This window comes from Dendropsophus ebraccatus, chromosome 1, assembly GCF_027789765.1.
Source record: "Dendropsophus ebraccatus isolate aDenEbr1 chromosome 1, aDenEbr1.pat, whole genome shotgun sequence".
Classification (NCBI taxonomy): Eukaryota; Metazoa; Chordata; class Amphibia; order Anura; family Hylidae; genus Dendropsophus; species Dendropsophus ebraccatus.
The window spans coordinates 211,481,815-211,497,889 of NC_091454.1; the positions used below are offsets into that span (position 1 = coordinate 211,481,815).

Genomic DNA, 16,075 nt, shown 5'->3' on the forward strand with positions numbered 1-16,075 from the left:
GGATGAGGAGGGGTCTGTGTATTAGGATGAGGAGGGGTCTGTGTATTAGGATGAGGAGAGGTCTGTGTATTAGGATGAGGAGAGGTCTGTGTATTAGGATGAGGAGAGGTCTGTGTATTAGGATGAGGAGAGGTCTGTGTATTAGGATGAGGAGAGGTCTGTGTATTAGGATGAGGAGAGGTCTGTGTATTAGGATGAGGAGAGGTCTGTGTATTAGGATGAGGAGGGGTCTGTGTATTAGGATGAGGAGGGGTCTGTGTATTAGGATGAGGAGGGGTCTGTGTATTAGGATGAGGAGAGGTCTGTGTGTCTTGGGGGTCTGTATCCTTCTGTATACTAGTAAGATCCTGTGTATTAGGACACATAATAGTGAGATATTCGTCTTATTTTTACCCCAGCCTTGGACGTTGCCGATTGTTTTATCTCGTCTGGCTCGCTCACAAGGACGTAATTGGGATTCTATAAAACCTGCTGTATCCTGCAGACAGTGGACATGGCCGATTACCATAACCTACCCAGCACCAGGGTCCGCTCCTCTGCCAGTCACTACAACCATCAAAGCGATCCCACAAACATACACAAGTCACCATTTTACTCCCTGAATCCTTCTAATTCCTGGAATGTCAAAATTGTGCTAAAATCTTCGCACCTCAGCTAGTTCCCATAAGCAGTGTGAGGACGAAATCCAAAGACTTGTCTGGTTTCCTCCAGAAGCCGCACCATATCAGCCCATTCTACACATGAATACCATGCACAGTCTGTAGACAGGTGTGCCACTTTATGTTTATGTAGCCATGTTTTTTTGTTGTTGTTGTTTTTTGTGTGGATGATCTTGTGTTGTGCTGCTCATTTTCCCTGCAGTGGCCCCTACAGGAGAAATGTGGTATTACACACAGTGATAAGACCATATAAGAGCCTCTTCCTTTCTTTCAGGTCCTATTACCGTACAGCAAAACTACAATTCGGCTTTCCAGGCGTGATGGAAATTGTAATTTTGTAACAGTCAGTTCCCTGTCGCTGCCATACAGGATATTGTGTCTGATGTACGGGCCTACGCCATGACATCCTCGGCGCTGGCCGTGTTTACCTTCCTAATGTGCCCTAATTAAAGCTTATGATGTAGTCAGATCGATGGCGGCAAAGGACATTTGACAATATATATTGATCAAAGCTGGAAGGGAGAGGAAAGTAGAGTAGCGGGAGGGAATCCTTTATCCAACACAAGTGATAGTAATCCGTTAGAGTTTACACACCAGTAACGGGGACCACAGACATTGTAGATCCAGTGTGTGGTTATGGGATCATATGCACAATCCCCGGTGTCCCAACTCTCGGCCCTCCAGCTGTTGCAAAACTACAAATCCCATCATGCCTGGACACACACAGCTAAGGTTTTGGCTGTCCAGGCATGATGGGAATTGTAGTTTTGCAGCAGCTGGAGGGCTGTGAGTTTTACACCCATGGCTTAGACTGACACACTGTAACAGAATGCCGCTGTGTGAGCAGGAAGAGGTTAGATAGGTAGGTAACCTGATGACGAGAGTGGGGGGGAGGGCAGTGATATATATGTGACTAAAGCCTCGTTCACACTGTCCGTAAATGTGTCCGTAATTGGGGATCAACAGAAAATACAAATTGCGGAATTAGTACGGACAGATTTTTTGTGGATTGTGGATGACAACTGCAGACGGAATATATGGTCCTGAAAAATGACTGCCTGTGTGAATGGGGCCTTATTCGTAATCACTTAGGGTACTATTACACCAGGTGATTTTTTTATTTTATTTTTTTTTTTACGACTAACTATTAAAGATAAACGATCTCAAGCAACCGCTATGGCAAACGACCTGAAATCGTTCGGCCAATTGCACAGAATGATGCTTATGATCGGTGTTGCGGACGTTTTTTCATCGCTATTACGTACGTTTCAGCTATGGCTTCTTATTACACCGAACGAGATATCCTTGCTTGAAGCACGGCGCGTGCGCTGCAGAGATGAATATGATGCCCATAGAGAATGAATGGAGCCGTCATTCTCTATGGGCATCGTACTCATCTCTGCAGCGCACGCGCCGGGCTTCCAACAAGGATTTCTCTGTCCCGGGACCGGCTCCAGGAGCCGGACTTGGCCAGATGGGGTAAGTATCTGGGGCTCTAGCGGGGGGTGCTTTTTGGTCAGCCTTTACCCCGGCACCGGGGGTGACGGGTTCCCTTTAAAGGGGTTGTCCACCTTATAAAATTCATGACCTATCCGGATAGTCCATCAATACTATATCGGCGGGGATGAGTGCAGCAGAGCCTTCACCAGGAGTCCAACCCCGAGTATAGGACATCTAATTTATACTGGGTTACCCCCTTTGTAGGGTTAAAAATAACATAGCCCCCCCCCCTCAAAAAACAGCACCACACCTGTACTCAGGTTTTGTTTAATATTACAACTGAATTCCCTTCAACGGAACTGAGCTGCAATACCCTGCCTGAACTGAGGAGAAGAGTGGCGCTGTTTCTGGAAGAGAGCAGCTATTATTTTGTAATCCTAAATAACCCCTTTAACCATAGCAGAAAAGCTCCTGCAGCAAAATATGAGGCAGAAATTTAGCATTGTGTGTGGACCCAGCCCAGATGACACAGGTCTGCATAGGACTTACTATTAGACACCTGACTGATATAAGGACGCGTGTGAAGTGTGTGTGATCGCAGGAACTTTCCCCTAGCCTGCCAGACAAGCCAGGAATGTAAGATGGCCTCTTGTTGTGACTGGAGCTGCCGCTGGCCTTCACTGAGGTCTGTGTAATAAATTTAGGGAAGTTCCCCCCCCCCATCTTTTATAGATGGCTGTATATGGGTCATGTGTTATTAAAGGGACATTCCACTACAGAATACTTATTGGGATCAATAAGGATAATGGAGCGGTGCACAATGTCTTAGTATGTACTGATTATAGGGACCTGGCCTTGTCACGGTGGGTGCGTATTATAACATTGCACCTAATTATTGTGTAGGAAAATGTACATCCCCTTTAAGAATGGATTCATCGCCTTTTGTATATACTTTCATATACACCAGTCGGAGGGGTGGGGGGACACATCATTGGCAAACCCCTAGTGGGTTCTAGTGGGACATTTGTAGAGCTGTATACAGGGCATGCTGGGAGTTGTAGTTTTGCCACAGCTGAAGGGACACAGGTTCTAGTGGGACATTTGTAGAGCTGTATACAGGGCATGCTGGGAGTTGTAGTTTTGCCACACGTTCTAGTGAGACATTTTTAGAGCGGTTTTGGCTGGATATTTATTGTGTATGGCGTGGCAATAATATCATTGCCTATAGCAACCAATCACAGCACAGCTTTTTATTTTGCAAGAGCAGAGTCCAAAGTGAAAGCCGCGCTGTGATTGGTTGCCGCTGGAAAACAAGGAGAGGGAAGATGTATGTAAACCAATCACAGTTCAGCTTTCACTTTGTATTCTGCTTTTGCAGCGCTGCAGAGCTCTTCCGTTAGACAGTGTCAGTAGTCCCGGTGTATCCGGGTAAGGCTGGGTTCATACTGCGTTTTTGGAGTCCGTTTAACGTATACGTTTTATGGAAAAAAACTGATGCAATTGTTTGTCATCCGTTTGGATCCGTTTTCCTTTGACTTCCATTATTTAAAAAAAAGTTTCGAAACTGATGTTTTTTTTTAACGTACAGAAAAGTAGTGTCAACACTACTTTTCTGTACATTAAAAAAAAAAAGCATCAGTTTTGATTCCAAAGTGGCACCCAGCCCCGTCATAGTCATTCCTGTGACTCCTGAAATACTCTGCGCTACCCTTTCCAAGGCTGTGATTTTCGCCACCTTCTATCTTTTCTTATACTACTATGTCTCTTCCTTTCCTGAAATACTCTGTGCTGCTTGCTGTGGGGATAGCCAGACACTATTGATAGAGCTCAGTCTCTTAGCCATCAGACATAAGACTCATAAGTGGACAGGTCTCTGCCTCCTACAGAGTATTCCTCTCCTGAAATACTCTGTTCTGCTGGGGACCCTCTTCCTCATGTTGCCTTATGGAGCCCTATACTTATAAATATCCTCATCTACGTGGACGGGTCACAGCCTCAAACATATCACTGCTATCACATTCCTAGATTTAAATACTCTGTGCTGCTGTAAAACTTTCCTCTTCCGCCTTTCCCTCCATGTATGACCTCACCCCACGGTCAGTGGGATGTTCTATCTGTATAAAATCACATAGGTTTGGGGGGGGGGGCCGTTTGGTTATGTTTCCTCTTTACTTCATGAGTCTCAAAGAGTTTGTCGACTTCCAAAACCAAATCTCTCATTGCTGTTATAAATAATGCTTTCACTTCCCTGTGCTGCTGCTGCTGTCTGTACATCGCCTCTATGTCCGGGAGCCCCGGGGGATGCACATTGATCCACCATATCAGGGGAATGGCTATGTCACTTTGTATTAAAACAAGGAGCCTCCTGGGATATATTCATTGGAAAATTCTGTAGTCGGGAGGGTTGCAACCTTGCCGAATCAACGTGCCCCTGGTGATACCATACCATCCTGCAGGGGAGGGGGGAGACAGTGGCATACCCCATAACAAAATACTCCTTTATTTTTGGGTGTTGCCATCCAGGACTTACAGGGATACTCCAGAGGGGGGGGGGGGATTCTAATCAACTGGTATAAGGTAGTTACACAGATTTGTAATTTACTTCTATTTAAAAATCTGAAGTCTTCCAGTACTTATCAGCTGCTTTATGTCCTACAGGAAGTGGTGTATTCTCTCCAGTCTGACACAGTGCTCTCTGCTGCCACCTCTGTCCATGTCAGGAACTGTCCAGAGCAGCAGCAAATCCTCATAGAAAACCTCTCTGGACAGTTCCTGACATGGACAGAGGTGGCAGCAGAGAGCACTGTGTCAGACTGGAAAGAATAGACCACTTCATGCAGGACATACAGCAGCTGATAAGTACTGGAAGACTTCAGATTTTTTTAATAGAAGTAATTTACAAATCTATCTTTCTGAATACAGTTGATTAAAAAAAAAAAAAAAAAACTATTTTTATTCTTTAGAATATCCCTTTAAGAGAAAAGAGCACTGTGTTGCAAGTCCAGTACAGTTCAGAATTGGAGGTGTCAGCGCCATGTAAATCTGGATGGATACCAGGGCCCGGTTTCTGCCACCGTACTACCCTGATGTCATGCTGACAAAGTTGTAGGCTGGTGCATCAGTTTTTCCATCCGTGGTCTTTTTGTCATCCGTGGCATTAGTATTCTCCTCCTTAGTCATCCTCCATGTCATGGCACAGATGACAAGTGAAACTCTTATGGGAATATTTCTAGTTTTCTGTTCCCTAAAATAAGACCTTACAGCATAGGACCGCTCCTCTGCCAGTCTCCGGCACATCATTCGGATGGCGCACGTGTTCGGCCGGCCTCCCCATAGTTCCCAGCTTGGGTGAGAAGCATCTCTTGTGCCCCCCTTCCTGTTACATATCCTGGATGTTTAGACGCTTTGTGATACCGGAAATCCATGTGCGTACTTCATTAATCTGCGGTTGTAGAGGGATGAGCTGGCAGCCATGCCAATCTCTATGGGTGGAGACTGTTGGATTAGGGGAATCCTATAAGATTTAGACAGGACAACCTGCAAATCCTATTATCTACATAGTTTTCTTATGTCACTGAGACGTAAGAGGGATCTCTTCCCTCCCCTCGAAATCCCTTCTCTCTGACGCAGACCTGAGTGTTTAGCCCTACAGTCCCTTATCCATCTCGTTGTCTGGTCGGGTGACCGTCCTGCCGGCTTCTCCCTAACCATGGCCGCTGCCCATAAACGCTTCATCTCCGGGCTGTGGGTTGGTCGCTTTGGATGCCATGCTGTGTAGGATCTGCAGTTCAGTAGCCGGAAAGCAGCAAGAAGCCCCCTGCTGTCACAGTGTAACCAGGTGATAATGCTCTAGTCTGTGCTACCGGACAGGAAAAGACTCTTTCAAGAAAGCAGCAGCGTTGCCCATGGAAACCAGTCCGATGGGAGCCATCTTTTTGAAAGCGGGAGTTGACTTAAGGAAAATGCGCAAACATCTGACTGGTCACAGTGGGTAAGACCACTGCTTTTAGTGTATGGAGTTTTTATGCTTTGAAAGGATTCTTTACTGTAAGAGCCCGGAGAATATGGAAGTCTGACCAAAGGATGTTGTGATGACTGGTCATAGTGGATAAGAACACTGATTTTGGTGTATTAGTGTTTATGCATTGAAAGTATTCTTTACAGTAAGAGCAGGGAGAATAAGGAAGTCTGTACCAAAAGATTATGTGATGACTGGTCATAGTGGGTAAGACCACAGATTTTGGCAGTGGCGTAGCTATCATAGAGGCAGGGTAGGCAGTTGCTATGGGGCCCATGCAGGAGGGGGGCCCCGAAAAAGAAGGTAAGAGCGTGTGTCCTTCTGCTTAACCCCTTATGTACTGCAGTGTGTAAGTGACCCAATGTTTGTTTACATGCTGCAACACAAAAAAAGGGTTAACAAGCAGAAGACAAAGATCTCTGCTTCACTGCACTGATAACCCCTGACCACAGATTTTTGTATGTGAGTTTTTATGTGTGAAAAGGATTCTTTACTGTAAGAGCAGTAAGAATATGGAAGTCTCTGTCCATAGGATGTTGTGGTGATCGATTCTGTGAATGACTTTATAATTGTAATAATCTGTGTATTATATACTGATGAGTACAGACCTTAAAGTAATGTGTACATCCAGCTTTACACCAGATCTATAGTCTGTAACTAAAGAATATATGCATACGCTGTATCCTACGCTGCAGGTTCATAGGTGACCATCACAACAACAAGGTGGTGGTGTCCTTAGATAAACACCTCTGATCCGCGGGGCGACACGTCATCTAATATGCTGTTAGTAATAAGGTTTCCTGTTACTCCATCAATCTGGGGTATAGTATGTGCCATGGACATCTCTCCACCGCACTATGGAGACTGGGTGTGTATGGGGGAGGGGCAACTTGTGCGCCATCCAGATGACATCTAACTAAACCTAACATTAGTTCTACAATACTACCAGACTCCGGCGGAAGTGAATGGGAAATGGGAAAATATATGTAGTATTCACATGTAGTACTGTGTGGGATCTGCTCTTACCTGCCAGCTCTGGAGGATCTCAATGCAGTTCAGAGCTGTAATCACAATTGTTTTGGTTGCTGTGGGAAACAGTCAGCAAGCTTGTGGACGGACAAACCCCTAATAGCTTAGCCAAGCATAGCTTTATGTATCCACATTCTAGAATGCTTATCCAAATGTTTCATAGCTAAAGTTTGCAGAATAGTGAGTGCAGCTCTGGAGTATAATACAGAATGTAACTCAGGATCAGTAATGTAATGTATGTGCACAGTAACCTCACCAGCAGAATAATGAGCGCAGCTCTGAAGTATAACACAGGATGTAACTCAGGATCAGTACAGGATCAGTAATGTATGTACACAGTGACCCCACCAGCAGAATAGTGGGTGCAGCTCTGGAGTATAATACAGGATGTAACTCAGGATCAGTACAGGATAGGACTTGCTAGCAATCAGATGATGGCCGCAGGTACAGGAAGCTGTATAGGAAGCCTCATAGTGGCCACTGCAGGAGAAATATGGTATTACATAAGTCATGAGTTGTACCTCATTGCACACGTTGAAAGACACTAGTACTACCAGGTTTCTCCGAAAATAAGACATCCTTGAAAAAAAAAAGGCAAAGTGAAGGATTTACAGGATAGCTAAAAATTAAGCATCCCCCTGAAAGTAAGACCCCCCACCGCCACCATGTTGCTACCCTCTGCCACCATCCACCACCAGCCCCTTATGGTCCTTCACCACCCATACCCCCTGGTCCATGGCCCCCACATCCTGCTGCACAGGCATGAGGAAAGAGTCAGGACTGATGGGACAGTGAGGGGAGGGACAGGACTGAGGGGACAATGAGGGGAGAGACAGGACTGATGGGACCGAGAGGGGAGAGACGGGACTGACGGGGCAGAGAGGAGAGAGACGGGGCAGAGAGGGGAGAGACGGGAGAGACGGGACTGACGGGACAGAGAGGGGAGAGACGGGACTGAGAGGGGAGAGACGGGACTGACGGGGCAGAGAGGGGAGAGACGGGACTGACGGGACAGAGAGGGGAGAGACGGGACTGACGGGACTGAGAGGGGAGAGACGGGACTGACGGGGCAGAGAGGGGAGAGACGGGACTGATGGGAAAGTGAGGGGAGAGACTGGACTGATGGGACAGAGAGAGGAGAGACTGGACTGACGGGGCAGAGAGGGGAGAGACGGGACTGACGGGACAGTGAGGGGAGAGACGGGACCGATGGGACAGTGAGGGGAGAGACGGGACCGATGGGACAGTGAGGGGAGAGACGGGACCGATGGGACAGTGAGGGGAGAGACGGGACCGATGGGACAGTGAGGGGAGAGACGGGACCGATGGGACAGTGAGGGGAGAGACGACGGGACCGATGGGACAGTGAGGAGAGAGACGACGGGACCGATGGGACAGTGAGGGGAGAGACGGGACTGATGGGACAGTGAGGGGAGAGACGGGACTGATGGGACAGTGAGGGGAGAGACGACGGGACCGATGGGACAGTGAGGGGAGAGACGGGACCGATGGGACAGTGAGGGGAGAGACGGGACCGATGGGACAGTGAGGGGAGAGACGGGACCGATGGGACAGTGAGGGGAGAGATGACGGGACTGATGGGACAGTGAGGGGAGAGGCGGGACAGTGAGGGGAGAGATGGGACTGATGGGACAGTGAGGGGAGAGACGGGACAGTGAGGGGAGAGATGGGACTGATGGGACAGTGAGGGGAGAGACGGGACAGTGAGGGGAGAGACGGGACTGATGGGACAGTGAGGGGAGAGACGACGGGACTGATGGGACAGTGAGGGGAGAGACGTCGGGACTGATGGGACAGTGAGGGGAGAGACGTCGGGACTGATGGGACAGTGAGGGGAGAGACGGGACTGATGGGACAGTGAGGGGAGAGACGGGACTGATGGGACAGTGAGGGGAGAGACGGGACTGATGGGACAGTGAGGGGAGAGACGGGACTGATGGGACAGTGAGGGGAGAGATGGGACTGATGGGACAGTGAGGGGAGAGACGGGACAGTGAGGGGAGAGACGGGACCGATGGGACAGTGAGGGGAGAGACGGGACCGATGGGACAGTGAGGGGAGAGACGGGACAGAGGGGATATGTGAATTCTTCATGGAAAAATAAGACATATCGCATCTTTGGGAAAAAAAATTAATATTAAACACTGTCATATTTTCGGGGAAACAGGGTATCTATCCATGTTGTATCTGAGCTGTATACCACATGTGATCAGACGTCTGTCTCCCCTGTCGGGATGCTTGGTTAGGCCATTCTCTATTGCAGCATGAATGACAGCTCATACTCATGATGGGTGGATTGGCTGCCAAAAAGCATCTCCTTTCCAGCTGTTGTGAAACTACAACTCCCAGCATGCTATTTGTCGTAGTGTCACAATAACTGGATAGCCACAGGCTAGACATCAGAGGCCTGAAGTCCTGTGGCCTTTATTATATGGAGCCCCCTCGGTCTATAGACATTTGTATAATCTTCCAGTAATCCAGCACATTTGGTAATCCGGCAGCTATCGAATCCCATTGATGCTCAGGATTAAAGGGACTTTACCGCATGTTGCTTATTTTGCACAGATGGTAATGGCCGCTCTTTTTTTCTATCCCCTGAAATCACCTGCTGCCATAGCCGTGCACAGGCACAGCCGGCGTCAGGGGTTTCATTGAGGATTTAGCTTTGTGTCCTGTGTCACATGTGATGTCACCGCCGCGGCCTGACCCTCCCACCCGGGTGACGATAATCTGTCATATTTTATCAGCCGCAATCTGGCCCCCGACGGAGCGGAGGTTACCACACGGAGAGCTAATACTAGAGCAGTGACGCCTGCCCTGCTGTGTGACAGGTGTACGGGGGTCCCTGCTGCCGAGGAGACACTGACACACAGCGGGGGCAGCTACAACCAGTGTAATAACCTCACCAGCGCTGGGACTTGTGGTTCTACATCAGCTGACAGTATGTGGCTGATAGTAGCTTCAAGATAATCAGTAATAGACATAATGCTGGTAGTTGTAGTTCTTCACAGTCACTGAATGGACTTGTGATTTCTGAATCCATCATCCTAATGAATGAATTCACTGTCATTCCTCGACTGTTCCCTCTCTTAACCTTTCCCCTCTTCTCTTTCCTTAATCCCCCCTCCCGGCACAGCTGCCCCATTGACGTGAGCGCCCGCTCCAGATGTGCAGCCTTTAGTAAGCTGCCGGTGCTCCTCCCCGTAGCCCTGGAGTTAGGGGGTGACTGATCTCATTTCCCAAATGGCCAGTGCGTGGAAATAGCGGAGGCCGTGTGTTCATCCCCAGCAATCTGTTGTCAGGATTAGTGTCCACTGTCACGTAAAGAAACCAAGAATTGTGACTGGCTGCTGGGCATGTGATGTAGCATCCATCATAGAAAAGATTGGTGGCAGCCATTGTATAATAACTTCCACAACATTGTCATCCAGCTTTCCTACATGGCAGAGCAGTCTAGTACAGAGATGTGCCACAGATCCTACCGTTCAGGATTCTAGGAAAGCAGGTTGTGAGGTGTAATGGCGATGGCCATATTGTTTGTATCGGGCTGCCGTGCACAATATTCGGGTGTAGGGTAGGACACCCTCATATTCTGGTAACATACAGTAACTTATTGACCTTTTTCTCTGCAGCTTCGATGTGGAAAATGGGCCTTCTCCAGGTCGCAGCCCGATTGATTCGCAGGCGAGTCCAGGGCTGGTGCTGCACCCCAGCTTCCCACAAAGCCAGAGGAGGGAGTCCTTCCTGTACCGGTCAGACAGTGACTATGACATGTCCCCCAAAACCATGTCCCGGAACTCCTCTGTCACCAGCGAGGCGTAAGTGTTTCTGTCTCTTTCTATATTATATGTGTAACAGAAATAGGGGGAAATTCTAGTCAGATCTTGACTATTTGGGATTTGGCTAAAATATAAATTGATAGCGGTCACCACTAGGGGGAGCTCATTCTGCACCAATAATGGTAGAGCTGTAGGATAGTATGTGTTAGAGCCATGATATGTGCCACAGCTCTACTGGAAGATTACTACTCATCTGCCCCTTTCTACGTGACCTTTGACCCATGCAGAAAAGAGGAGAGGAAAAGTTTATGCCCTCTGTTTTAGTAACTACTTATTAATGTTGAGCTTCTATTCTTTGTGGTCTTGAAATAATGAGGTTCTCTGGTACTGTCTTTTTACAGGCACGCTGAAGACCTCATTGTTACCCCATTCGCTCAGGTATGTATATCGGAGGATTCTACTGTCTACAACACAAATGTTCTCAAGGGGTAAACCACTATGGGGTCTCTGTAGAGAAGTGGGGGTGTGATCTAATACACATTGTCCATAGTAAAGGTGGACATGACAACCCAAGCTTATAGCATAAAGACCGGGGCTAACAAACCACCTGAGCTTCAGGGAATCCCTACAAGACACAATAAATTCAGACCCCTGACCACAACATTCAACCGAAGATTACAGCCACCAGAAGGCTCCATTATGTAACCCATGTGTAAGAGGTCAGACCCCAGAACATTCATTCAGAACCTAAGATTACAGCCACCAGAAGGCTCCATTATGTAACCCATGTGTAAGAATTCAGACCCCAGAACAGAATGCAAAATTCAGACCCCAACCAGATCTATAAATTAATTCAGTCCCTGAATAAATTGTGAGGTGTAGTCTGTAGTCAGAATACATTTGGACTTCTAGTCTGAATATGCTGAGAGGTGTAATCTGGGGTCTGAAAAAAAATTAGACTCCAACTAGGCTTCCCAATTTATTCAGACCCCGGATTGCACCTCTCAATTTATTCAGACCCCGGACTACACCTCTCAATTTATTCAGACCCCAGACTGGACCTCTCAATTTATTCAGACCCCAGACTGGACCTCTCAATTTATTCAGACCCCAGACTGGACCTCTCAATTTATTCAGACCCCAGACTAGACCTCTCAATTTATTCAGACCCCAGACTAGACCCCTCAATACATTCAGACCCCAGACTGGACCTCTCAATTTATTTAGACCCTGGACTACACCTCTCAATTTATTCAGACCCCAGACTAGACCTCTCAATTTATTCAGACCCCAGACTACACCTCTCAATTTATTCAGACCCCAGACTAGACCTCTCAATTTATTCAGACCCCAGACTACACCTCTCAATTTATTCAGACCCCAGACTACACCTCTCAATTTATTCAGACCCCAGACTAGACCTCTCAATTTATTTAGACCCTGGACTACACCTCTCAATTTATTCAGACCCCAGACTAGACCTCTCAATTTATTCAGACCCCAGACTACACCTCTCAATTTATTCAGACCCCAGACTACACCTCTCAATTTATTCAGACCCCGGACTACACCTCTCAATTTATTCAGACCCCAGACTGGACCTCTCAATTTATTCAGACCCCAGACTGGACCTCTCAATTTATTCAGACCCCAGACTACACCTCTCAATTTATTCAGACCCCAGACTGGACCTCTCAATTTATTCAGACCCCAGACTGGACCTCTCAATTTATTCAGACCCCAGACTACACCTCTCAATTTATTCAGACCCCAGACTACACCTCTCAATTTATTCTGACCCCAGACTACACCTCTCAATTTATTCAGACCCCAGACTAGACCTCTCAATACATTCAGACCACGGACTACACCTCTCAATTTATTCAGACCCCGGACTGCACCTCTCAATTTATTCAGAACCCGGACTACACTTCTCAATTTATTCAGACCCGGACTGCACCTCTCAATTTATTCAGACCCCAGACTAGACCTCTCAATTTATTCAGATCCCAGACTACACCTCCCAATTTATTCAGACCCCAGACTACACCTCCATTTATTCAAGGACTGTATTAATTTAGGTGCCTGGTCTGGGGTCTAAATGAATTTTGCTTTCCTAAGGGCTCTGTAAAGGAGAAGATCTAGGAGATCGGGGCTTGCTTACAGTGTGGCCTGTGCCATCTAATAATCAGATCCCAGACCAGATCTCTAAATGAATTCAGACTTCAGGCCAAGTTCTTTGCCAGTCTGGAACCAATGAAACATGTGAAAGGATCCCATGAAACCCCAGGCATCTTCCTAAATATCATACTCATTATGCAGACTGGACTGGATTTCTACACAGCTACTAGTCTGTATTTCCAAACAGAAGCCAGTCAATACCAGCCTGGCCAGTCCTATGTGCCTGTGAGTGCCAGTATATATTGCAGCTATATACCTGCCTCTTATTGAGGCTCATAGCCCTTAGTCTTTACCTGATGATCCCTTTCTTACTAGTAGCTTCTTATCATTGAGTTCCTCACTATGCACTGACTTACTGGTTTATTCTGCAGTGTAAAGCATTGGGGAGATGAAGCAGTAGCTCGAGCTTCTAATGATTTCAGACCACCCCAATCTGAACCAATTATCATTGCTATAGCCCAGGCTGCCATCTTACTAGCCTTGTCTGTAGATGTGAAATCCAAGCCATGGTCATACATAAAGAATGGATGTAAGAGGTCCTAGGAAGCCCTGCCCTGCTCAGACAGCGTCAGCGACCCTGCGTTCATGCAGTGTGACTCAGGCCACTTACAGATACAGATATCTTGTGATACAGGTATAGGCTGCCATAAACTTACAGGTAGTTTGGCTGATAACAACCATTCATACCGTAATTTGTGTCTACAGTAACTATGCAATTGTTTCAGAGATGGCATATAACACCATGTAATGCCAGTGAGTGGTCAGGATTAATTTTATACACATGTGAAGGTTATTTAGGGAATGTAATACCACAATATTGTCCAAAAAGCATTGCCTACAGAACCTGAATAATACTGCCATATAATGCCACATAGAACCCATGTATAAAAGGGGTACTTTTTTTTTTTTTTTAAATCAGCTGGTGTCAGAAAGTTTTATAGATTTATAATACACTTCTCTTTTAAAATCTGCAGTCTTCCAGTATTTATCAGCTGCTGTATGTCCTGCATGGCGTGGTATATTCTTTCCAGTCTGACACAGTGCTCTCTGCTGCCACTTCTGTCCATGTCAGGAACTGCCCAAAGCGGGAAAAGGTTTTCTATGGGGATTTGCTGCTGCTCTGGGCAGTTCCTGACATGGACAGAGGTGGCAGCAGAAAGCACTGTTTCAGACTGGAGAGAATACAACATTTTCTGCAGGACATACAGCAGATGATAAGTACTGGAGAACAACTGAACAGATCTGTTCATAATTTTTGTCTTTAGTTTGTGCTGCCCCCATCTAAGGCGGCTTAACACCAGTGACAGGTTCTCTTTAATGATGTATTTGTACTAGGTGATCCTAGAACTTGGCATTAAGGGGTATGCTCTCTTGGTGGAGTTACATCCTGTATTATACACCAGAGCTTCACTCACTATTCTGCTGGTGGGGTCACTGTGTAAATACAGGATAAGTATTGTAATAGTGAGCGCAGCTCTAAAGCATAATGCAGGAGTATGACTCCGGGTCAGTACATAAGTGATTCAGCTGTGTATGTCTGTGCAGGTAAGGTGGTGCTCAGAGATGGGCACTCTCTATCACTAACTCTCTACATAGTTTCTCACCTTTTTATTATTGTTACTCTGTCCTATGTTACTATGTCCTCAGGTGCTGGCCAGCCTGCGTAGTGTCCGGAACAACTTCACCATCCTCGCCAATGTTACAACACCTACCAACAAGTGAGTACTCACCCTGTCCAGCCTTAGTACCTGCACAGTAGAAATACTCCATTAGCAGGGTCCTGTGTCGGGCAGGTCTGAGCTTCCTTGCCCTTGATGGGTAGTGAGGATCAGTCTCCTGCTCCTATACAGTCCCACATCTTACTGATCCCTGATACTGCCCTTATTAGTTACTAGCTGCCAATACACAATAATATAGAGTCTGATGATGGAAGAATTACGTATTGGCTATAACCATCTGATAGTGATGCATAATAGATTGTATTGTTCTCTTTGCCAGACGCTCTCCAGTAATGCCTCAGCAAACGGTCTGTAAAGCCACTCTCTCAGGTAAGTCTGACTGATGTATGGGGGTACCTATACACACACATCTATGTCACCAGTGCTATAGAAGATATTATCCAGCTCCTCCCGATGCTCCTAGGGGCACACTGGCCTCTTATGTTAGCTGCAGAATTAAAGTGTCACTGTCGTTTTTTTTTTGTTTTTTTTTTGGCAGAAATCAATAGGCGATTTTAAGAAACTTTGTAATTGGGTTTATTAGGCAAATATGCCATTATCTGCATTCAAAAAGACTTTCTCCAGGTCCCCCCCCCTCCTCTTTCTCACTCACTGCTCATTATCAGGAAATCTCGACTCTCTGGAGCCCTATGTAACCTATGGAAGGGGGAGGAGGAAGATTAGTCGGCAGCAGAGAACAAGGGATTACACAGTGGGAGCTATGTGAAAGACCGTATTCGAGGTCAAAGAGGTCAGTGCTGACTTCAGAGGTGATAGCCTTGTGATGTAGCTGTAAATTAACTCTTTGTTGTCCTGTTTTGGTGCCTCATTTCCCTCCACCCCTCCCCTCTCCTTATGAGAACCATGAAGACAGGGGGAGAGCTTCAAACTGCTTTTTCATGATAAAAATGCCTTTTTCGGCTATTAAACCCAATTACAAAGTTTCTTAAAATCGCCTGTACTATTGTATTCTGCAAAAAAAAAAAATTAAATGACTCTGACCCTTTAAACGTTGCAGTAACGTAACATAACCAGCTCACAACTTCACTGACAAAATCTAGTGTGGAGAGTCATCAAAACTGATAGTCAAAGTGAACCCATAGCACTATGGACGGCTTATGGTGCCTCTGTAAGGCAGCGTCCGATAGAAGAAGGACAAAGATCTTTGTAGGCACATATACACTTGTTGACAAAAATAAAAAGGGCACCCAGATAGAAATGTCCGAGTGC

The 16,075-nt window shown here is 46.6% G+C and overlaps 1 protein-coding gene across 6 annotated transcripts in view; it reads left to right on the forward strand.

Moving 5' to 3' along the window:
• PDE4A (phosphodiesterase 4A) overlaps positions 1 to 16,075 on the forward strand; it is a 570,117-nt gene that overhangs the window by 521,511 nt on the left and 32,531 nt on the right. For all 6 annotated transcript variants that reach the window (XM_069946405.1, XM_069946412.1, XM_069946404.1 and 3 more), the window contains 4 exons: positions 10,800 to 10,985; positions 11,348 to 11,384; positions 14,775 to 14,845; positions 15,126 to 15,175. In XM_069946405.1, the coding sequence (XP_069802506.1) occupies positions 10,800 to 10,985; positions 11,348 to 11,384; positions 14,775 to 14,845; positions 15,126 to 15,175 (344 nt within the window). The remainder of the gene's footprint in view (positions 1 to 10,799; positions 10,986 to 11,347; positions 11,385 to 14,774; positions 14,846 to 15,125; positions 15,176 to 16,075) is intronic.